This window comes from Tenrec ecaudatus, chromosome 8, assembly GCF_050624435.1.
Source record: "Tenrec ecaudatus isolate mTenEca1 chromosome 8, mTenEca1.hap1, whole genome shotgun sequence".
Lineage (NCBI taxonomy): Eukaryota > Metazoa > Chordata > Mammalia > Afrosoricida > Tenrecidae > Tenrec > Tenrec ecaudatus.
Genome location: NC_134537.1, coordinates 125,522,785 through 125,547,044, shown reverse-complemented (window position 1 = coordinate 125,547,044; position 24,260 = coordinate 125,522,785). Strand labels below are relative to the sequence as shown.

General features: G+C 49.6%; 1 protein-coding gene and 1 pseudogene across 1 annotated transcript in view; both read left to right on the top strand.

Annotated features, from left to right (window-relative positions):
- Nucleotides 1–24,260, top strand: part of WWC2 (WW and C2 domain containing 2) — a 238,019-nt gene that overhangs the window by 144,979 nt on the left and 68,780 nt on the right. The window contains exons 5-9 of the mRNA XM_075556845.1: nt 1,631–1,710; nt 7,971–8,100; nt 13,131–13,277; nt 14,628–14,701; nt 19,150–19,392. Coding sequence (XP_075412960.1) covers nt 1,631–1,710; nt 7,971–8,100; nt 13,131–13,277; nt 14,628–14,701; nt 19,150–19,392 — 674 coding nt within the window. The remainder of the gene's footprint in view (nt 1–1,630; nt 1,711–7,970; nt 8,101–13,130; nt 13,278–14,627; nt 14,702–19,149; nt 19,393–24,260) is intronic.
- LOC142455189 (small ribosomal subunit protein eS1 pseudogene) lies at nt 11,877–12,641 on the top strand (annotated as a pseudogene).

Sequence of the window (24,260 nt, the reverse complement as noted above, 5' to 3'; positions counted from 1 at the left end):
GCTCTACTTAAGATACATGAAGCCCTGGAGACAGAGTGGATTATGATTTGGAACTCAAACCACAAGGTCAGCAGTTCTGGGCCACCCTCATTCCTCAGGAGAAAGGTGAGGCTGTCTATTCCCATAAGGATTAGAAGTCTCAGAAACCTCAAGGGGCACCTCTGCTTGGTCTGGTAGGGCTACTGTGAATTGGAATTGACTCAGAGGCAGTGAATTGGGTTCCACGAAGACACGGCTTCTGAACTCAAAGTCTGCACATTCCAGTTGTACTTGAAGCCTCATAATCATCTCCAAAGGAATGTACTTGAAAGAAAAATCCTGTGCTCTGTTGCCCAAAGTCTAGTCTCACTCCATGAAAGCGCCTTCACTCACCTACACACAGTCCCCCTGTAAGACCTGTGGGCGCTGCTGCAAATTGAAATGACCTCTCTAGTCTCTGCCCTCCAGAGCACTGCCCAGAACCCAGCCCCCACACACATCCCCTGGTCTGCTCACCCCAGAGGTATCACAAGTGGCCGTTAAAATCATGACTTCTAGACCGTGCTTTCAGACCCATCCTTGATTCTCATCGTTCTTTTTGAAGGTTTAAATTTCAAAATCCCCAGCAAGGCTGCAGTACTGCATAGCCAGGCCTTTCTTTCAGATCTCACCTCGAGCCACCCACTCGCCCTGTGACTCCGCCACAGTGGTGTTTGTTCCGTTCCAGAGATTTGCTGAGTTACCCCCCTCCCTTCTCCCACTCAAGGCTGTTGGACAAGTTCTGCCTTTCCAAAGCCTCTGTCTACCTGGGGAAGCCCTGCTACTCTCTCAACTCAGTGTCATGTCCTCAGAGAGGCTTCATCCAGCTCCTCAGATGAAATTCCATCTTGTTCCCTTCTGTCTCTCCGAGTATTTTTAACTGTCCTCGGCACCCGCAGTCGTTGATAATCAGCATCTGACTCCCCCCTGGTCCATCACACCCACAAGAGCATCTGCTGTTTGCTCGGACTGCAGACCGCAGGCCTGGTGCAGTAAGGACTCGATCCCTTCCTGCCGGCATGGTACCGTCCTGGAAGCTTGCGCCCCTGCTGGAAAGCACTTCCCTTCCCATGGGGCCTGTTCAACCGATGCGTACACGGGCAATTCTAACTCGTGAAAAAGACTCCGAACTAAAGAAAGCGGGCTTGTGAGAACAGGGTGTGGCGTGGGTAGGCTAGTTACAGGGCTCCCGTTTGGGCAGGTGACATGTAGCTGGGAAGGAGTGCATCCCTGAAGATGTGGGGAAGAACAACATTCCAGGCAGCAGGAGGAACCTGTGCCCAGGGGGGCAGAGCCAGCCTGGGCTGCTGGGCAGAGAGCAGTCTGTGCAGCCGCGGGGTGGGGTGGGGTGCGGGAGGGACGAGGCGCCTGGGTGGGAAGCTTTCACCCGGCACCTTACTAACCGATACGGGTAGGGGACGGGCAGTCACGTGCCGACGGAGGAAGATGGTGAAGGTAAGTGGTGGCCGTCAGGCACAGCCAGGAAATGAACCCTGCTAAAGTGAATGCTGTGGGCACGTGTCAGTGCTCCGCTAGCGGAGGATCTGTGGACGCAAAGGGCCGTGTTGCTTGTTGACATTCACATTGTATGTGCATTGGTTTCTCACAAAAGGTTAAAAAGCTGAAGAGAGAACTCTCCCAGATGAAGCAAGAGCTGCTCTACAAAGAACAAGGCTTTGAAACCCTGCAACAGTGAGTATAAAGCTACCGAAAGCCGACTTTCGCAAAATCCAAGGCCCTCGCACACATATCAGAGAAAACGAGAGTGCAGGTTACGTAAGAAGAGCTTCCTCGCCGCATAGAAGGAGGCTCCGCAGTCTAAAATCCCGGAGCTCTGCACCAGAGACCCAAATGTAGCGCGACCACGAGCAGAAACGACCTGGGGGGGTGGATGGGCACTTTGAAAAGGTCTGGGAGGACCATTGGTCGTTGGAGATCCAAAGAAATCAACGTGGGAGCACTGAGCTTCGTCCCCTGGGTACCTGCCAACCCCTGGTGGTTGGTGGTGGTGGTGGTGGTGGAGGCGGTGGGCTGGTTGCCAAGTCCCTGCCGGGTCACGGTCACGGCCGGTGGGCAACTCGGGTTGTCAAAGCTGGAACCTGTGGGAAGCAGATGTTCACACCCGTCTTCCCAGGTGCCTTTGCACTGGTGTAAGCAGCACACTTTTCCACTAGTAGTCACGCATCTGAACCCTTGTGCCACCAACATGATGGCTTAGCTAGTAGGCATACTATCCACACCGTCTCCACGGCCTCCATAAAGACGGGACTGGGTGGGCTGCCACTGGGCCCCGTAGGTGCACCTGCAGCTGCTTTGAACCCTTGGGTTGGAGGTCTCTCTCTGCCTTTTTGCCCTCCCACCCCTGGGTGACCTCCCTCCCTATATGGCCACTATCAGTCTGAATGGACTGGAGAGTCATTGGGCTTGGTTTTGGAGGGATGGCCTGGAGCACACACCTGGCTGGTTTCAGGGGGGCACAGGCAAGCGTATCCTCCGTATTTCCCTCTCCCTTCTCTTCTTTTCAGTTCAGCACTGATATCCGATAGTGTAGCTCTAGGCTGGGCCTGCGTAACTGGAAAGGCAGCCAGCCGCCCAGGGTAGCAGAGTCTGGGGATCCAAGCTCCATGGCTGGCTCCTGAAAACCAGTGCCCTGAGGCCCTGCGTGCCCATCCATCACAGGCTCACCCGAGACACCGTCACTCCCACAGTCTGCGTCCTACAGGTCCCCTGGCACGAAGGAATCCCGTGTCCTCAGAGCGAATCAGAGGCGTTCCCCTTGAAAGGCCTCAGCTGCTCTTTGCCCCCCGCCATGCGCACGGGGCGTGGGGCTCGGTGGGATGAACTGCAGGGCAGTGGGGGTTGGCGTGTCCACGATTGGCCTTGTGTTCGAGCAGGCTTCAGGCTCTCCAACATGGAAGTGGTCTCGGGAGCCACCAGTGTGGGAGGACCCGCTTCTGTTGCTCTTCCCCCTGAACCTCTACGCGACCCCCACACCTAGGAATTGAGGCTAGCAGGACACAAGCCCTTCTACAAGGTCCTCTTGCGTCGGTGGCCGCGCTCCGGTCGGCATACGCTGACGGTTTGCTCCGAGTGCTTGGCCGATGCTCTTGATCTCTGTGCACCTGAGAAATGCACTTGTGTGGTCACATGACTGTAGCTGGAGACGTTGGCTTTGTGGCCGTCGTCATGCTCACCACAGTCGTCTCTGAGGCGCCCCTGCCTCCTGGTTCTCACACCCAGATGCATGTTAATAGAAACCTGGAGAGCCCTTCAAAAAAAGAACCTCTTGTCTACGACCTGCAGGATAGCCAAGCACAAAACACCATGGCCAAGCTCCCCTAGGAGCAGGGAGACCTCACATGACATCGGTGTGCTGCTCAGTCATTATATCTCACCATGAAGGGAGACGTGGCGGTGCAGGGGGTGGGGGTGGGGTGGAGGTGGTGGCAGTAGAGGCAGCGGTGGTGGAGGCGGAGGTGGAGGTGGAGGTGGTGATGGTGGTGGTGGTGGAGGCGGTGGTGGAGGTGATGGTGGTGGAGGTGGTGGTGGAGGTGGAGGTGGTGGTGGTGGTGGAGGAGGTGGTGGAGGTGGAGGTGGTAAGGAGGAGGGAAAACTCACTCCACAGCTCCATAAAATGTTCAGTTTTATGTGAAACATTTTGAAGGTGCATAAAATTATCTCTCAAGTCACCACCTGAGATTAAAGGTTAGGCAAACCTGCTGTTTTGTTATATCAATATAACAATGCTATATTGTTTCAAAGTGGTTTGCTCGCAGGCAGTTTTTATAGGAATCTAAAGCATGTTTAAGAATCTGTCAATAACATTCCCCAAGAAAACAATAGAGATTTGTTGTAGAGAGTCAGGCATCTTCTTGAAATGATTCTAGTCCTTGGAACTAAGAGCAGAAAGACATGCAATCTTAAATAGAGACCAGATCAAAGCTGTTTTCATTCAAATGTGACCCCTGTATTCCTGAAACATCGTGTGATAATCGATGAAACCTGGGAGGTGGGACTTGGCAGGATGCCTCCGGCACCTTGACTTGTGAGGGTGACTGCGAATGTGCTTCAGGAAAAGCTTCAAGTAGATAGAACCCACTGAGGGTCTCACAGCCGCCTCCCCTTCACTTATCCACAATGGAATGGGATCTTTTGTGGCATCAGGTGGCATTTAAGCACGGGCTTCTGTTCTACTGGGTGCCTAGGATCGTTGTATGCTATGCATGCATGCGGGCGGGCGTTCGGTTCTTTGCGGTCAGGCCTCTCGGCTTGTGGACCCAGATCTCACTCCGGCCCGCATAGCTTCTGTGTACGCAGAGACCAGACATGTGTGCATTTCCACATTGTCTTCTCTACTGAGCAGTCGACACCGGAAAACCCCAGGATTGAAACACCTGGTGCAGCCAGCTTTTATCAGTGCTTGACTATGGACATTCACATTTCCCAGGAAAGGCATGCAAATGACTTTTACCCCCACTCCCCCCAGTAGAGATTAAGATAAACAGAGAGAGAGAGAGAGAGAGAGAGAGAGAGAGAGAGAGAGAGAGAGAGAGAGAGAGAGAGAGAGAGAGAATCAAACCTGCACAACTCCGCCATGGCACAGGGAGCCTGAGATACGGGGAAGGAAAAAGTATTCAGAGGGTGTACACAAATGGTAGTTTTCTTTTTCTTTCTTTCTTTCTTTCTTTCTTTCTTTCTTTCTTTCTTTCTTTCAATAAAGAAAATAAATGGTCAGCTTGGTACTTCTCCATTAAGAAGTAAAAGCATAGTTCTCTGTTTTGATTCATCAAGTACTGCGCCCGTCTTATGGTCGAGGTAAAGAGAAAAGTAGTGGATGAGACACGAAGCAATTGAGGGAGAGCGTGGCTGTTGAAGAGCCGGAGGGAGGTCCTGAGGAGGTGGAGAAAAGGACAGGGGACCCCACAGGGTTCCCAGGGAAGGCTGGTTTGAGACAGCTTGTTTGGGTCACGAGGACCCCCTGGTGGATAACGGTTACACGTTGGGCTGCTAGCCACAAGCTCTAACCCCCCAAGTCTTCTTCAAGAGAACGCAGGCTTTCCCCGCTCCTGCACTCTGGAGTCACTCTCGGAAACCCACAGCGGTCTTTGCCTGTCCTGCTTGCTGGGCCCGCTGTCCATCAGAACCGACTCAATGACAGTGGGTTTGATTTTTTTGCCATTGTTTGGTTAAACTTAACATTCTGCTGGGGCTGTGGACATCAAATGCAATTTTATCTACTTTTAAAAAATTTTAATAAAATGTATCTACTTTAAAAGCACTCTGAGATTTAAATTAGCAACCTTGAACTCGTTCAGCTTTTAGTAAAACTTATTTCTAATTTATATAATATTGAAAACCTTTTATTGTATTTTAAGTGACCGTTTACATGGTAAATTCATTACCCATTCAACATCAACCAAACACATTTTGTTCCCTGATGTCATTTGCTACCCGCCTCTCCCCACCCCTCCTCCCGTGTCAGCACTCTCCCTCCCCCGTTCCCAGCCTGCCTTCCCCATCTCTGCCCACCTTGTCTTCTCATCTTTGCCTTTGGGCTCCTGTTTCCCTCTTTGGTCTCTTGTTCCGCTGCTCTGTGGGCTCAGTCCTCAAGGGTGTTATAAATTATTTTACTGGCCATTCTGCTATGTGGGAGGAATCTGCCCTCCGGGGAAGCTGTTTTCTAGGGTGAGAGTCTCGGGGTTTCTCCAGTCGCTTATCAGGGCAGCGAGTCTGTTGGTGAATTTGGATTTGATTCTACACCTTTTCCTTTGCTTTTGTTTTTAAAAGTTACATTTCTGAAAAACACTTACTTGCATTTATCTTCAAATGCTACAGTTGATTAATGAATTAAAGATTTGTGTTAGAATAGAAATTACTGACACCTTGGAAATTTGCTTTGATGCCGTTTGAAGTACCTTGCATTCGTCTTTCCTGAAATCTCACTGAAGGGGCTTTCCGTATTCTTGCCACACAGGCCTACCTAATGCCTGCGCCTGGGATGCTGCGGGGAGTCACCCTACCAGCCGTATGGCACACACATTCGCACAGTCTGGGGGTTCAATTTGCTAAACTTTCCAGCCTCCGTTTTCCATTTGGAGGACATGTGATAAGGAGATCTCTAGGATCCCTTCTGTTTGGAACCTGTCCTGAAACAGTGTGTGTGTTTAATTCCTGCCTTGTCCTTTAAATGATCCTAGAGATAAAGTTAATTTCATTTTCTTAGGGTTTGTAAGGATTTAATTGCTTGTTTAATTAGCATTTTAAAAAGTTTATTAAAAATGTAATTGGGGAAATATGTGCTTTATAAATGGTACTTATTTGAGTAAACTTTGTTAGGAAGAGTGATTAATAGAGCTCCCTTTTCTCCCCTTTCCCACATCACACCCTTTATATCTGAAATAAGAATCCATTAATTATTTGAAGCCAAATGAACGCTTTCAGAGAGTGGGCTTCTCCTAATTAACAGGTGCTGTTTTCTCAGACAGTGCATGTACAGGTGTACCGAGATGTTGGCCAGGAGGGCAGGGGTATCCCTCCAATTGTCCTCCGAATTTATCTTGGATAGCATGTGTTTCTCAGGAGAATACTAGTGAATAAGACATTGAACCTCCTTTTTTTTTTTTTTTTAAAGAAGTAGGCTTAATGTTGGGTCTTTGTATTAGTCTGGGTAGACTAGAGAACCAAATCCAGAGAGACTCGTGTGTAAAAGAGAACTTTATATCAAAGAGCCATTGTGCATTAAGAACACTTCCCAGCCCAGTCCAGACCAAGTCCATAAGTCTGATACTAGCCCATACATCCAATAGTAGTCCATAAATTCTTCTACAGACTCACGCAGAACATGCAATGATACCAAAGAATGAAGATCACAGGCAAGTGGGTAAAAGGCCTTGTGGAAGTATTTCAGCGCTGGCGTGGGTCTCTATGTGGCTCCTCCAGCTCCAGGGCTTTGGCTCCATCAGTGTAGCTCCATGTGGCTTGTGAGCAGGAAATCGAAGCAGAGTGTTTGTCCTGCTTCCCATGAGGATGACAGGAGTTCCCAGAATCCTTTGTAGAAAGAAGGCTATGCCCACACAGAGGCCTCATTGGCTATGACCTGATTGACAGGCTAGACTCCACCCCTTTGCAAGTGGACAGATTATGTAACTGACCCAGTCCTTCAAACGCCCCCAATTAAGCTCCACGATACTCTCTGATACTGAGTGACGCTGTGAGCTAAGAGTATTTGGTAAGCAGAGCTGTGGAGGTGCAATACTTAACAGCTCATTGAAAAAGCTCTTCTTTCAGTGTTAGATGAGAAATGAACACTTTTGCCCTCTTGCTAAATTTAGATGCATTCTGCAAAACAAGGGGCTTCATTTCTCTTCATAACTTTCGTTAAAAATTAGAATGCACTTTTTGCATGTCTCAAAAGAATAAGAAATGAGCCACACAGTCTGAATATCCTAAAATATTCACCAGTGTAAATAAAAATGCCAGTCTTTAAAAGCCTCCCTAGCTTTCGCCACGGGGCTGGGTTCAGAAACACGTTTTGGCATGCACAAGTGGGCAGCAGTGCTGACTCCTGGGGTTTCTGTAGGTGACCGGCTGATTGGCCTCTTTGTCCTTCCACTGCCCTGCACCTTACTCCAGACAGAGAGCAGCGTGTCCGGGGTGTGGAGGTCAGCAAGCAGTAGAACCGGCCTCCAAGACTGAGGACCCGAGGGTGTGTGTTTACACCAGCCTGAAAGTAAATATCACTCCCGAATCATTCCAGGTTTGGGTGATATGAGAGTTGGGGAACTCGTAGCTAGAAGCTGTCAGAAGAAAAACTTGCAAGGATGACACTGGTCTATGAGAGTAGCTTTCCAGCGATCAGCCAACGAAGACAAGCAGAAAACCAATTTCAACCTCCGTTCTAACTTGTGGTCTGCCTTTCTTTGATTGATTGACTTTTTTTTCTTTTTAAACAGAATTGATAAAAAAATGTCCGGAGGCCAGAGTGGGTATGAACTTAGTGAAGCGAAGGCCATCCTGACGGAGCTGAAGTCTATCAGAAAGGCCATCAGCACAGGAGAGAAGGAAAAACAAGACCTGATGCAGGTAAGGGACGGAGCGTCTGTGGGCATGCTCCTGCCTTTACCCAGCATGCCGTCCTCCTCCAGGGACTGGCCCCGTTTGCCAGGGATTGCCCCTTCATGGGTGTGTCAGAGGGAACTAGTCCGCCAGCCTGTGGGCTCCAAGGCTCTGACGTAGGATTCTATATCCTTTTAGCCAAAAGATGGTGGATCCTGGAGCCAGTGGTTGGAGATTAGCACACTGGTATGTCTTGGCACCTTTTGTGTGGGATATAGATAAGCAGGGTTACCTAAATCAGTGATGATTCTCAACCTAGACCTTATGGCATAGTGGTTGCGCGCTGGGCTGTTAACCGCAAGGTTAGCAGTTTGAAACCACGAGCCACCACACGGAGAAAGACGAGGTTTTCCGCTCCTGTCAAGGGACAGTTCTACCCTGTCCTATAGGGTGGCTACGAGTCAGAATCGACTCGAGGACAGTGAGACTGATTTTGGTTTTGAGGGTCCACGATGGACATGTCAGTCATCAACAGCGGGCAGAGGGTGTACCCAGGAGAGAGGGGTCAGATAATGTAGGGAGCTTACAAACCCTTCTCCGCCCCAGTGGTTCTGAGGTGCTAGCTAGGGGTGGTGTGGGCTGTTTTCCTAGCCAAACTCAACTCTGCCATCCAGTGGATTCTGACTCACCGGGACCCTTTCTGACAGGGCAGAGCTAGCGCCTCCCATGTAATCACTTCAGGAAGTGGCAGCAGATCTCCTCGTTTCACAAGTTGCACTGCTAACGACAGGGTGAGCAGTTCTAAACCACCAGCTGCTCCTCAGAAGAAAGGCGAGGCTTTCTGCTCCCAGAGGGGGCCACACTCTCAGAAACCCACCGGGGCAGTTCTCCTCTGTCCTGCAGGGTTGTTGTGAGTCAGATCTGATTGCGTGGCAGTGAGGGTTTTTGTTTCTGTTTTGAGTTCTCGATCCCTGGTCGTCGCAGCTCCATTCTGTGTCATGTAAAGCAGAGCAGTCCTTCAGAGATCAGGGTCCTGAGTTTGAATATTTGTACTTAGCAGATTGAATGTTTTATCGCCTTTTTAAAGTTTTGTTGTTGTTCTTTCTAAGGCTGTGTCTCCTCCTCTTTTTTCCTTTGCTCCAGCCCATTATTCTAGCCAGCCTCAGGAATTCTCTGTGTTTCCCATATTTGGGGTTCTTTACCTGGCTGAGGAATGACTCCATCTGCGCCTTTGAAACACGCTAGGTCCAGTGATGGTGTTTGCATTCCTAATGGACCCGCGGCGCTTAAGTGCCGTCAGCTCCTTCACGTTCGTTTTCGAAACGCTAGTGGGATACGGATATAAATATTCTTGAGCCTTGTAGGGTGAGATCTAAGAGAAAAGATAGCAGCAATAAGAGCAAACACTTCTAAGTACTGACTTTGTGCCAGGCACGCTTCTGTCTCCCATGTAAATAACTCGGCCCTCACGAGAACCCTGAGAGCAGCCGCTGTTTCTGTCTGCAGTGTCCAGACAGGGCCATCAGGAGCCGTGCTGGAAGTCCAACCGCTGGCAGATTGGGGTTCAAATCCAGACAGCCTCGATCCAGGACATGAGACACACACACACACACACACACACACACACACACACACACACGGCTTTATAGGTTTTTTTATTTTGTTCTCCAATGATCCTACAGATTATATCAGTAAGTCCTGAAATGCTACTTAGTTGGGGGGTGGGGTGGGGTGTAGAAACCTCTTGGAACTCGAACCAATTCCCATGGTTTCTAGGTGCCGTCCAGTCTGTTCCGAATCATAGTGACGATTTGCCCCGCAGAACGATACCCTGCCTGATCTCGTGCCGTGCCCGTCATTGTTGCTACGTTCGAGGCCATTGTTGTACAACTGTGTCAGTCTGCCTCGTCGAAGGCCTTGCCCTTGCCCTGCCCCTCCACTTGACCGAGCTTGATGTCCGCCTCCAAGGACGGGTCTCTCCGGACAACATGTCCCCAGGATGAGAGCGGGAGCTCGCCAGCCTGCCTCCAAGGGCTCGTCGGGCGCACTTCTTTCATGGCAGCTGTGTTTGTCCTCTTGGCTGCCCGGGTACTCTCTTTACTTTGCCAGCACCACAGTCCAAATGCATTGATTCTTAGATCTTCCTTCCTCCGTGTCCAGCTTGCACACGAATGTGAGGTGATAAGAGATACCATGGCTTGGCCCAGGCAGACTTTAGTCCTCAAAGTATCACCCTTGCTTCTCAACACACTCCACAAGTCTTGTGTGGCAGATTTACCCGAGTTTACATTGGAAACGTCCAATTCAGTCTTGTTATACATAGCATTATTTGATTCTTCCTTGTAAACTTTGGCTTCACACACAGATAAACTCTACAAGTAAATCCCTCCTTAGTTACTAAATTATATAGAACAATTATTTAGTAGATACAGAGAAAATAAAGGTAACGGGGTGGGGGGATATTATGTGTCTTTTATGACTTTATAACTTCTCTGGCCACAGCTCTCAGTATGAAATCTATTTTTCATCGAAACTTAATAGCACACAAATATATTTACCCAAGGAGCTTAAATGGTGCTTGTTGGCAAGTGTTGGACTGCTAACCGGAAGGTCAGTGGTTCAAACCCCCCAGCTGCTCTGCTGGAGAAGGTTGAGGCTATTTGGACCCATAAAGATTTACAGCCTCACAAGCCTCAGTTGGCATCCCTCTGAGTTGGAATCACCCTGGTGACTGTGGATTTGGTTTGGGTGTCTCACAGATGCACATACTCACATAACAAGAATAGTTTTCATTAAAATATGCCTTCCGTCAATAATCAGATGATGTGATTGGATTTTCTAAGCTCTTCTAGCCCATTGAAGCACACACATGGCAGTGCCACACATGGCAGTGCTGGTTTGGTGCATTGTTACTGCAGTGGGTTTGAAAGCATTCCAACCACTCATCTCGTCCAGAGGTGCGCTGCCAGCATCACAGATGCTTTGTTTGGCTACCAGCTCCCAGATCAGGGGGTGAGGCTCCAAAGACTTATGCCCGTGGAACCCCAAAGGGCAGCTTTACTCAGTCCCAGAGGGTTGCTTTCAGTTAGAATCGATTTGATGGCAGCAATTTTGACATTTGGGTGTTTTGTTTTGTTTTATAGTAATTTAGTCCATCCTTCTCACTTAACAGGTGAGAAAATAGAAAAGATTTGTCAAGGTGACCAAAATTCTTCTCTGTTCTTTTCTAGAACCTGTTATTTGACGTGAACATATTTTGGTACTATTAAAAAATAATTCATCTTTTTGTATGTTTACATTTTATGTAAATATTCCTTTGAAAGAAAAAACAGAGATGCCAAAAACAAACATCAGTGTTTTGGTATTTAAAAATCCCTTACGGTGAGAATTCCCAGGTGAAAGACAAGGCTCTCTACTCCCGTAAGGAGTTCTAGTCTTGGAAGGCCACAGGGGCAGTGGATTGTTTTCAAACACCAGGACTCAAAGGTGACAATTAGTGGACTTACTGTCATTGAGGGCTTTTGTTCTTGTGTTTAGGGACCTAGATAAGATTTTATACTTGTTCACATCCTTCCTCTAAGACTCCAGTGTGTTAAACTTGGGTGCAAGCAAACAGCAGGCGCAGAGGCTGTTGAAGGTTGACTTCATTGAGGCAAACCTGCTGTTGTGACCAGGCCAGTGCTCAGTACCACCTTGGCATCTGGGCCTCGGTCTCCTCAGAGCTGGCATTTGTGTGTGTGTGGGGGGGGGGGGTAGGCCTGTCCAGCTATACAATGGCGTGACTAGGCTCTCTGCACGACGCCATGGCGGTTGGCAAGACCAAGCGCCTTACCAAAGGTGGCCAAAAAGGAGCTCAGAAGAAAGTGGTTGATCCGTTTTCTAGGAAAGATTGGTAGGATGTGAAAGCACCAGCTATGTTCAACATAAGAAATATTGGGAAAACACTAGTCACCGGGACTCAAGGAACCACAATTGCATCTGATGGCCTCCAGGGTCGAGTTTTTGAAGCGAGCCTTGCTGACCTACAGAACGACGAGGTTGCCTTTAGGAAAGTTAAGTTAATGACCGAGGATGTTCAGGGCAAAAACTGCCTGACCAACTTCCACAGCAGGGACCTGACACGGGACAAGATGCGCTCCATGGTCAAGAAGTGGCAGACCATGACTGAAGCTCATGTTGATGTCAAGACTACCGATGGGTATCTACTTCGTCTGTTCTGTGTTGGTTTTACTAAAAAACGCAATAATCAGATTCAGAAGACCTCTTATGCTCAGCACCAGCAGGTCCGCCAAATCCGAAAGAAAATGATGGAAATCATGACCCGAGAGGTGCAGACAAAGGACTTGACAGCACTGGGAAAGACATAGAAAAGGCTTGCCAATCTATTTATCCTCTCCATGATGTGCTTGTCAGAAAAGTAAAGGCTGAAAAAGCCCAAGTTTGAATTGGGAAAACTCATGGAGCTTCATGGTGAAGGTGGCAGTTCTGGAAAAACTACTGGCGATGAGACAGGTGCAAAAGTGGAGCGAGCTGATGGCTATGAGCCCCCAGTTCAAGAATCGGTGTAAAATTCAGACTGACTGTTGACAAATAAAAGATCTTATTGTGAAAAAAAAAATTCTTCCAAGCAGGATGTTCTTTTGGTGCATCTAATAAGAGGTTGCGCACACATACAGGTCTTTATCATGCTTGCTGCATAAGGTCCGTGGTTTCTGCTGAGATAGAGGTTTCATCTCAGTGAAATTTTGAAAATAACCAAAGCGCGTGTTAAATACAAAGAAGCCGTGTTCACAGGAAATGCATTCCTGGAAAGGGTACGGTGACCTCTTTCCTAGTGTGACACGGGTTTCCAGAGCCCCTGTGCACATGCGCAGAGCGAGCTACATGCTGCCCTTGCGGTGGGGGGGAGGGGGTTCCCTTCAGTAATTTAAAATGACAGGTGCCGACTCAAAGTAAATCTTTCTTCTATTTAAATTTTCCTAATTTTTGCCTGGTGGGGAAGGGCTGCCCTCTTGAATTGTGTGAGTCTTATGAACTGCTTTGTGGTTTCCGAACAGAGCCTTGCCAAGCTGCAGGAGCGGTTTCATCTGGATCAGAGCATTGGCAGATCTGAGCCAGACTTGAGCTCCAGCCCTGTGAACTCTCATTTGTCTCTCTCCAGACAAACCCTCGATGCTGGGTCACAAACCAGCATTTCCGGAGAGGTAAGTGGTGTGCGTGGAGGGCTGCCCTTGATGGGCCTTCATGCCAACAGGGGTGGCAGAGTGGAGCCGAGGCAAAGGCCGGCGGATTGGATTTCCGCTGTGTGCAATCATTGCTTCATACGCCTAAGATTGGTTTTAAAAATTACAGCCTTATCTTTCCTGCCTGGATGCCAACTGTATCAGGATTTTCTCATATGAATAGCTTTTGTTTGAACATTCTTGTCCCATTCAGAAACACCATAGAAAAGCTGGTGACACATAAAATCGGACTTTTCCCTTTTGAGTTTAGAATCCTGGAAATGTAAGCCTTGTTAAACCAACATGAAGGCTAATGGGAAAAATCCATATATTATACTTTTGAAAAACTTTATCATGAAAGCTTATTTTCCTTAACCTGAAGTTGAGCATATTAAAATGTCTGATTCACGATGTACACCTGGCATTTGGAAATATTTCAAGTGGCTTAGCTTTTATTTACGGGAGTCCTGGTGGCTTAGTGATTCCGAGTTGGGCTGCTAACCAGAAGGTCAGCAGTTCAAACCCACCAGCCGCTATTCAGGAGAAAGGCTTGGCTTTCTACTCCCATGAAGAGTTGCAGTCGTGGAAACCCACCGGGGCAGTTCCACTCTGTCGCACAGGGTCGCTGTGAGTCGGCATCGAGTCAGGCAGGGAGTGTGGGTTTCCAGTGTAGCTCTTACTACTGTCTTGTGTGTTCTCCCTTCTGGGAAGTTATTAGCAGGTACTCACCTTGTAAAAAGTTTCCAGTTAATTTTATATTCTCTTGTGCTGCTTTGAAGTGTGTGTTTTGGAAGCAAGCGTTGGGTAGAGAGACCAACAGTAGCGCTCACCTGTTGGAAAATTGAATACTTGCATTTATGTGATGCATATTTTGTGCAGTTGAAAGCTAAACGATGGAAATTTTGGCTCATAGTGAAAAAGAAATTAGTTCCAGTTCATAAATTTTACTGACCTGCCTGCCCTTCATAACCTCTTAGATGCCAGAAGCATTTCCCTGATTCTGTATATAAAATCCCTGATATATAATATAATCTTGCATTATATTACATATATGTTTATGTATACGATTAGATACATGTAATCTTGAACTTAATGTGTGGACAAAGTGGTGTTAAAGGACTTAGCCTTTGAGAGAACAGGAGAGCTTGAATTGAAAAGAAATGTCTGCTCCTACAGAGGCTGTAAAGTTAGTGCTTTTTAAATGGGTATTCCCAATTTCAGCCCCGCTGTCTTTAGCTTTTTCAATTACTTGTCCTTCCTAGAAACAAAAGCAGTTTACTCCATTCATTAGCCGAGTTAATTGACTTTTTTCCCCCTTTTGTTTTTCACTAGATCGGAGTGAGAAGTAGATCAAACTTAGCGGAAAAGGTCAGGCTAAGCCTACAGTATGAAGAAGCCAAAAGAAGGTAAATGACCTTCCGTCTGTGGAGCTTGCTGGTCAATCCTTGCTGGACCTGGGCCCTAGTCCATTTCCACAGCGGATCTCTGCTCCGACAGTGCCATCTGCTGGCCACTCCCCTGTCATTGTGCCTTAGCCGCTGCCTTTTTTTAAATTTAACAAATCTTTTTATTGGGGCTCATACAACTCTTATCCCAATCCATACATACATCAATTGAGTAAAGCACCCTTATACATTCGTTGCCCTCGTCATTCTCAAAATTCGCCTTCCACTTGGGTTCCTGGAATCAGCTCGGTTTCCTTTTTTTCCCTCCCCCTCCCTCCCCACTCGCCACCCCGTCCCCCTGAACCCTTAATAGTTTATAAATAATTATTTTATCAGAAAATCAAATCCCCCTTTCCCCTTCTATCCACGCTCTTTCTTCCTTTCTCTCTTCCCAAACCGGGAGGACAGATTTATGAGAAGCTCTGGAAATTTGGGGGGAAAGAAGTCAATGGCAAAGAGACCATGAGCATATACAATACTTATCATTAAAAGTGAGAAGATCGCTTTTTCCCATGGAAACTGGTCCCCGTGGCTCAGTCACAGGACTCAATAGCGACTGCGTTCCAAGGCAGACATCCGTGTTCCTCTGCTTGCAGGTGAAGGCTTACCTGCTCACGGCCCTAAAGTTGCTGTGGGGGCTCCTCCAGTTTCAGAGCTTCCGGAAGCAGGACGCGGAAGAGGGGTTCTTGGTTCCCTCCTTTAGAAGCTCTCATTCACCCTGTGAGGCGTGAGAGAGCCCCCGCCCCCAACTACTAGGTAGACTCAAACTGTCCACGCCTCCTTTGTAGGAAGAGGCTCCCAGGAATACAGTGGGTTGCACTGTGATCTTTCTCTGGGGTTCAAAAGAAAGCCCTTAGGAAAAGCACGTTATCACTCGACAGGAGACAGGAGCTGTTTGCTTGTTTGTTTGTTTGTTTGTTTCATGATCCTTCTAAGCGTGAAAAGCTCAAAGACCCAACTAGGGCATCGTAGCTTCCGATTTTACTAGAAGGAGTACTGAACCCCAAATTCCGAAGTGTGTCCATTACTGCTAGTGTGGATGGTAATTTAAAAATGATCATCCTAAGTTGTGGTTTTGTGGGTTTGTATGTTGGCCCTCCCATAGTGCTTCACTGGGTTTGTGGTGACAGCACACACAGCAAGTTGGGTCCCCGACAATCTCCCGTGCAGTGCAGTGAGCGGCGACCTCGGGGACCTTCCTCCCAGTGCGTCACCCTTCTCTGGGTGCTGCCTTCGCTCCCTTGCTAGCTCTCTGGCCTCTTTGCCCCCCCTTGTCTGCTCGCCTCTGCTTCTGAGAAATTGTTGATTTCTTTTAGTTTCAGACTGACCGTTTAAAATAAATCCACCTTTTTTTTTTTTTAATTGTGAGCTGGGTGAAACACGGATAGCTCTTAAGAAGGGGACTCGTCCTCTGACCTCTCTTTGGTGCGCCCCTGAGAGGAGTTTGCAGGGGACAGGCTCCGTCTCCCGACAGCCCTCTCAAGTGCGCACCGTGTGTGTGTGTGTGTGTGTGTGTGTGTGTGTGTGTGTGTGTGTGTGTGTGAGAGAGAGAGAGAGAGAGAGAGAGAGAGAGAGAGAGAGAGAGAGAGAGAGAGAGAGACGAGAGAGAATTTGAGTTCTGTTTTCTATTTCTCCCCCATTCAGGTTATCTGGCTTGAACAAAGTTAGCGTTCAGTCTGCCTGAAGTCAATGTTTGCCTCTGCAGAATGTCTTACCAATAATACCCAACTCTGAAATTTAAACTTTCTTCCTCTGATTGGTAACCTCATGAGTCTGAACAAGTCCCTCAGTCTTTTCTGAACAGCCGTTTCTTCGGCTAATTTTAGTGCCTCCCGATTTTCCCTGGTTGGTGATCTACTTCTCTTGGTTGGGGTATGTTTCCTCCTGGCTGAGACCGGCGCCCAGCCACAGTAAGGATCGCGCATTGAGCCTGCTGCTGGGCGCTGGTGATGAGCAGTAGCCCCCCTGGTGGGTGTTGCACGTGGCCCTCGTGTTGGGAGCATCGCAGCCCTCAGGCAGCCAGCTCTCTAGGGTCCCTGTTCGAACGCAGCCCAGAATTTGTCATCTCTCTTTGGGCAGGAGAATAACCGCGACTCAGAATTCACCTGTCATAGCCAGGCCACGTGTCCTGGGGCCCACTCAGGCTTGGCCAGTGTGCACGTTTGCTTGAATGTGGCTCCCAAACATCAATCCCATCAGCAGCTCACCCGGCCTCTGTCCCCTCGGGGTTCTGGAGTTTTCTTTGTGCTCTGTCCCCTATGTTTAGCAGCCCTTCCCAAAGTGAGGCTCCTGTGTGGTGACACAAGTCATGGCTCCTCTCTTGGCTTGCACTGAGTTGCTGCTCTCCGTTCAGTTTTTTGATCGAGTCACATCACATCTGCAGACGTTGTTCTGTCCAGTTGGGCTCTGCTGTCATCGTGCTGCCATTGGGCTTGGCTTTGCAGTTTTCAGCGGGGCCGAGCGAGGTCCCAAGGGTTCGCGCACGTGCCTGAGTGCCGCTTTCCTTCTCGTTTCAGAGTAAGCACAGAGGGGTGGGCTGTGTTTCTCTGAAACCTGGTTTCTCCTTCCAGCCTTTGTTGTATGTGCTTAATGAAGCTAATAATATCATGCTTATTTAGCATTCTGCTGATTAATTTTCCAACACGTTGAGACGGCGGTTTATGGTTTTGTGGCTGAGGCTGATGAGGAGCTGGTGTCACCCTGCGTGCCATGCGCAGACGCTGTGCAGAGAGCCAGGCGTGCGCCGTGGACGCAGTGCCAATTTCAGACGCTGCCTTTAGCTTTCACCCAAACAAATCAAAACAAGAGTGTGCAGCTTTTTGTTCCTAATTAAGATTTTGGATCACCTTTTTCTAATTTCTTCTCTCGTGAAGGGAGGAAGAACCCCACCCCTGCCCCCACCATCTGTGCGTTTCTCCTCTCTGGGTCTGTGCAGCAGCATGCCTCTGACTCGCCTTGCATCCACGGCAGGTGTGCGCACCGTTGACCTTGATCTTATGCTTATGGTCAGAGTTAGCTGTGTATGTCTCTCACCCGGTGGAGAAAGCACATCTCACTGCCATGACGCAGAGCGAGTGAGCGGTCTGGGTGGAGAAGTTGTTCACATGGGGGTGAGAAACACATTACACCATTGCCCTTCAGTAGGATGCGCTGAATCAAACCTGTAGCTGGAAAGTCTTGCTGCCATTCAGTGTGGAGCCTCTGCAGCGCAGAGTAGGACCACTCCGTAGGACAGTGGTTCTCAACCTTCCTCCTGCCATAATCCTTCAGCACAGTTCCTCATGTTGTGGTGACCCCCCCAGCCATGAAATTATTTCCGTTGCTACTTCATCACTGTGATTTTGCTACTGCTATGGATCAGGTGACTGCTGTGAATGGGTCGTTCAACCCCCAAAGGGGTTGTGACCTACAGGTTGAGAACCGCTGCCGTAGGATTTCCAAGGTGGTCACCTTTCCCAAAGCCAGCTGCCCCATCTTTCTCCCAGGGTGGGTTTGAACTACCAGCTTCCTGGGCTAGCAGCCAAGCACTTTAACCACTGTGCTACTTGGACCACTGTGAAGTTCTAGGCAGGGGTCTAGGGAAGATCTTGAAGCCAGAGAAGTGTGCCGGTGCTGTTTTCTCTCCTGCTTTCCTCACGGCCACACTCCCCTAAACACATGTTGTCGGTCAGTGGAGCCCCAGCAGCTCCCTGCCTGCGTCCTTGCGGCACCTGCCACCCCCATACCACCAGCTCACTCTGTGCAGAGGAAGTGAGCACACACCTCCTCCACTTCGGGCCATGGCTAGACCCCGGAGACCAAGTGGTTAAGCAGAAATGGCGGATGACCACATCAGACAAAATCACATCATCCTCCAGCTGCCAGATGGCATCCTTTACACACCTGCCAAGCACGTGAGCCTCACGGCGCAGCCCAGGTGACACAGGGCATTAGCCACCACAGCCTGTGCGACTCTTGCCTCGCATCTTGGTGTCTGGTCCTGAGAGCCATAGGTAATGAATGTGCAGAATAGTCAGACAGTAGCTTTGAAAACGAATGCTGTAGACATGAGATATTGAACAGGAAGCTAGATAGTGGACGGGTGAGGAGTCGCGTAGTCTCAAGCACCAGTGCAGGTGCCTGGTCCATGCCGCATGGACTAGTGACAGCGCCAACCGGGAAGAGCGTTGACTGTTTAGGGCGGTGTGGGTGGGAGATAGGCAAGCTCTGCTGTGCACTGTGGCTCTCACTGCTGCTCGTCTGGGCAAGTGGACTTCCTCGCGGGCTCAGGGTGGAGAAGGGGAAACCAGTCCGGCCCAGAAGGAGGTAGAGGGAGGACAGCACTGCAGGCCTCGTTTCTGCGTGGCTTGTGTTTCCCCTTTCTGGAAACTTCTGACTGCGTGCGCATCTCTCTTCTCCCTGTGCTGCAGCATGGCCAACTTGAAGATCGAACTGTCCAAGCTGGACAGTGACGCCTGGCCCGGGGCGCTGGACATCGAGAAGGAGAAGCTGATGCTGATCCACGAGAAGGAGGAACTTCTGAAGGAGCTCCACTTCGTCACGCCGCAGAAGCGCACCCGAGCTGAGCTGGAGCGCCTGGAGGCCGAGCGGCAGCGGCTGGAGGAGGAGCTGCTGTCCGTGAGGAGCATGCCCAGCCAGGCTCTGGCCGAAAGGTGCGCGCCCTCCCTGGGGACGGGCAGAGGGACCCCCGGGAGTGCGGCTCGGTGCCGCCCCGAGGCCGTCTTCTCTGGCACATTCCCTTTGGAAATCTCAAAGGCCCCCCGTTGTGAGTGGGCCGAGAAATGGCCCCAACGGCCTTTCTCTCTGCAGAGCAGTGAGGCACGCGAGCCCTCCCAGGGTCCTGAGGCATGAGTGTCCTGGAGTTTTGCCGGGAACGCCGGAATGCCTGTGACAGATGCAGAATGACTGAGGAGTGTTAGCACACACTCGGGAATGCAGTGCAGCATGGATGGACGAACGGACGGACGGACCGAGTGATAGTAATGGCTGTGAAGTATTGCATTCTGATCAGAAAGATGATCTAGACCAGTGGTTCTCAGCCTCCGTGTGGCACCACAGTTTCATACAGCTCCTCCTGAGGTGGTGACCCCCCGAACATAACATTATTTCCGTTGCTACTTCTAAGCTGAAATGTTGCTACTGTTAAGAATCGGGTGAGCCCTGTGAAAGGGTCGTTCAAACCCCAAAGGGGCCACAACCCACAGGTTGGGAACTGCTGCTCTGCACTGTCAGTGCCACTTCAGCCTTCTGTTCCGGGCGCTGCTGCTGGGCACAAGAAGGCAAACGTCCATGGCTTTTCGTTTCACAAGGGAGAGACTGTATGCTCCCTTTGATACCTCAGCAGGTCACGAACTGCTCACCCGGGGTTGTTTGACAGGTGAAGCCCTCTTCTGAGGCGGAAGCAGGTGAAGAGGTGAAGGAAATAGCCGTTTTTTTCCGATCCTTTTTGTGGGCAACGGAAAGTTGATCCCTCAGTGTAAACACAATCCCGCCCTGCAGACACAGCAGTGGGAATAGCCAGCTTGGGCCCTGGTCGCTTTGACACTCACGCACCTGCCCAGGAGACGCCCGAGCGTGCTGACCCCGGGTCAGACACCTGTGTGAGCCACAGGCCGAGTTAAACCCACAGCACACCTGTCCTTTGGCCTGGCGGGTAAGCAGCCCTGCTTTCCCAAGTGACAGCAGAAAAAGGCACATCAGTGTAGCCGGAAGTGAATTTAAAACTCCACTTCAGTGAGACAGTTGCTGCTTCTGCACACGCACACCCTTTTTAAAAACATTCTTGGCATTCGACCTTTTCATTTTTGTCCTCTCTATAAATGCCTATGAGTGTGTTTCCACAGACTAGCACAATCTTTGAAGCATTGGGGGTGGGGAGCAAACAGGAGAAAACTGGCACGCCTGGTTAGTTATTAAGTGTGTAGACTTGCTCACCTGACTAACCAGTTGGTGGATTTGACGCTTGTGAGTTCAAACTGTAATCCGGGGTGTGTGTAGCTACAGCCACAGAGCTCCTGAGGCATGGAGAAATATCCCTGAGGAAAAGTCTCTGCAGAGAGGCTGTTTGACCCGCTTAAACCCTCTCCTTTCCGGTGTGCCTTGGCATCTTTGTCCCAGTGGTGCTGCCTGAAAGGACATCCTCCAAGGCAGGAGGCAGGAAGGTGGCCAGGTGGGAGCCCATCTGACAGAGACAAAAGGGAGCACATGGGGGCAAGGAGGCAAGGCAGGACCAAATCATGTTGTCGAGACAGGCTTCTCCCCCGCTTTCTTCCGGAATTAGATTTTCCTGAATCACCATGGATGTTGCCAGGTCTCTGTGTGTGTACAGTTTTTAAGTTGCTCAGATAAAAGTTTCATCGTCACCTGTCCGTAGGAGGAAACGGGCCGCTCTTGTGTGAGCCGTGTTTAGAAAACAGCAGACATTTGTATACAGCCTGTGTTGCTGGGAAGTGTCACTGGGCCGTCTTACCCAGGGCTCAGTAAGCATTACAGAATCATGCATAGTTCATGCCATGCTGAGTCCATCTCAGCTGTCCTACTGTGTGACGTAGATCTGAGAAGGGCCACTGAACGTAGCTTTCAGATTTCTGCTGCAAGTGGAAGAAAACGGGGTGTGCTTTTTTAAATCAGCTTTTCCAGCACGGTGGGTTGCTTGAGTCTGTTTTTATAAATAAGGCTAGAGCTCTATAGATATATAAAGGGCAGTGGTGGTGAAGGAGCACCAAACATATCCACGCACACGTGATAGCTGTCAAAATACCACCTTCAAAGCACTCTCCATTACACTCAATAGATTTGTCAAATCTGCGATTCCATTCTTGGAAACAATTTTCAAACTCATCTGGTTGGATGGCTGAGAGCACCTCCCTCACTTTTTTCTTCACCTCTTCTACATCATCAAACCACTGTCCTTTCATGTCCCTCTTCATTGGTGGAAACAAAAAGAAGCAGGGGGTGGGATCAGGTGAGTAAGGTGTGTGGGACAAGAGCGGCATGCTGGCTTTTGCCCAAAGCTGGTGCACGGAGATGGCTGCGTGAGCAGGTACATTGTCCTGGTGGCAAAACCAGTTCCCCGTCTGCCACACATCAGGCCTTTTTTTTGGTTACACACTGTTATGCAATCTTTTCAGAAGCTCTACATAGAAAGCTTGATTAACAGCCTGACCTGGTGGAGTGAACTTCAAATGCACCGTCCCCTTCATATCAGAAAAACCAAATGAGCGTTGTCTTGCTCCTTGATTTCACATGAATGAGCTTGGGGTGGGCACGGGGACTGTGGCGTTCCCACTGCCTGGATTGATGTTTGCTTTCAAGGTCATGGGAACAGCTCCAGAACTCATCACCAGGATTGACCTCAGAAGAAAAGTCTGGGTCACTTGGGAGCTATTCTTTCAAAGCACGGCATGTTTCCACTCGATGCTCTTTTTCCTGGTCAGTCAGAACCCGAGACACACATTCCACTGTGACCCTTCTCATTCCCAAATCTTCCTTTAAATTTTCTTAATTGACCTCCAAGGTAGTCCTGATAACTTCCCCATCTCTTCAATGGTCTAGTGTTGATCTTCAAGCACAAGTGCATGAATTTTGTTGACATTTTCATTCGGTTGGGAAGTGGACATGTGTCCAGAATGAGGTTTGTCATCAATCAACATTTCACCTTTTTTGAAACAAGAAAACTACTCATACACTTGAGTTTTTCCCCATAGCCCCATCCTTGCAAGCTGTGTTCAACATCACAACAGTTTCTGCAGCATTTTTCCCGAGCAGGAAACAAAATTTCACATCTGCATGCTGTTCTCTTAAGTCAGCTTTCACAAGAAAAATGAGGTTTGAGCAAAAACAACTTTTATGAAAAAATTCACTGTGACCAGAAAGAACCTCCCCAGGTGATGCCACTGGGTGCACTAACGCAGAAGGGAGGTGCTGGAGTCTCCTCTAGTGGGAAAAACGCGTACTACGAACACTCCGTCCAGAGGAGCTTTTTGCCCCGTTTGGGGGGTGGGTACCTGCCGAGTGTGTTGACATTCTGAGTCACCCAGAACAGTGGAGTCCTTCGCTGTTCCAAAATAGCAAGTGCTCATTTCCTTCCCGAGGAACCTGGGTGTGCTGGGCTGCTGACCACGAGTTAGGTGGGGGTCAGGGGGGTGGAGGGGGAGAAGGGGGGGTTCAAAGCCACCAGTTGCCCGTGGGCGAAGAATGAAGCTGTCACTCCCATAAAGATGTACACAAACGCTACATAGGGTCTATGAGTTGGAATTGACTTGAGGACAGTGGGTGGGCTAGTGCGATTGCTTTTCCACTGACCCCGGCCAAAGCCAAATCCTTTACAGTATGTCACAGTGAAACGCTGAGGGATTTATCGTTTCTTGTGCTTCATCAATGTCGTTTCCTCGTTGATACCCTTGGAGGCTCAAAATGGCTCGGAAGTCACACATCCCAGGACTCTGGGTTTTGTGGTTGTTATTGCTGCTGCTCCTCCTCGTAATGGTTACACGGCATCCTCGGCTCCGCCCCTCCCTACCCCCACCCTGTATGGTCCCCTGCTGCCTCTTCCTACACGTGCCTTTCCGCTCTGCTTGTTCCTAGTGGTGAACACCCAGCCAGCAGAGCATGCATCCCCCAGTGACAAGGCAGGCATCGCCCGAGATCGTTCTGGAGTGCGATTCCTGGTATGAAACTGAGTTTAGCATAGCGCTAAGGGTATGTCGCCAGCGCCAAATCCCTCCGTTTCTTCCCCAGTACCTACAGGACCATCAAAGAAACCAGTCGGTAGACCCCCAGAAGCGTTTTTCTGTTTTCCACTTGTGGTGTGGATCTGTCATGATCCGAGGGCTGGCCTCGGGCCCAAATCGGAGAACGTCACCCGGGGTGATGTAGACACCTGACAGAGCCTCCCTCGGTGCCCGTCCTGCCAGCACTCTGCCTGCGGCAGCACTGCACATGGGGCGAGAGGCCGTGTGAAGGACTGCGGTCAGCAGCAACCAGCTCAGGTAGTGTAGGGTATATGCATGCGGCTGCATCCTACCGCACGGTTCTCGAAATCCCTTACACCGGTGCTCCTCTGTACTTGATACGCGAACAGAGCATCCCTTCCGTATTTGCTCATGCATTTTAGGAATTATGCGGTGGACTCTGAATTGTCTCTTAGTAATCTGGATGCAGTCCCAAGGCAGAGCAAATAGTTAGTTCTTGACTACTAGCCACCAGCTGATGATTCGAACTCTGCGTCCCCAGAGTGGGAAAGGGGCGCCTTACCCAGAGAGATGCCATGACATTTTGCCCAGGCAGAAGAAAGTGGATGGTCTGAATCATTGCCTCCCTCCAGAGCCAAGCACAGCCGTGTGTGTGTGTGTGTGTGTGTGTGTGTGTGTGTGTGTGTGTGTGTGTCCTGAAGATCCTGGTGTGGAATAGCTTGGCCAGGGGGGGAAGGAAGGTAGGGTGGTGAGGTGGCATCTTTCAGAGGCCAGATTGAAGACCCCACCTTCCCCAGGAAGAGGAGAGGCACAGACATAGGAGAGGA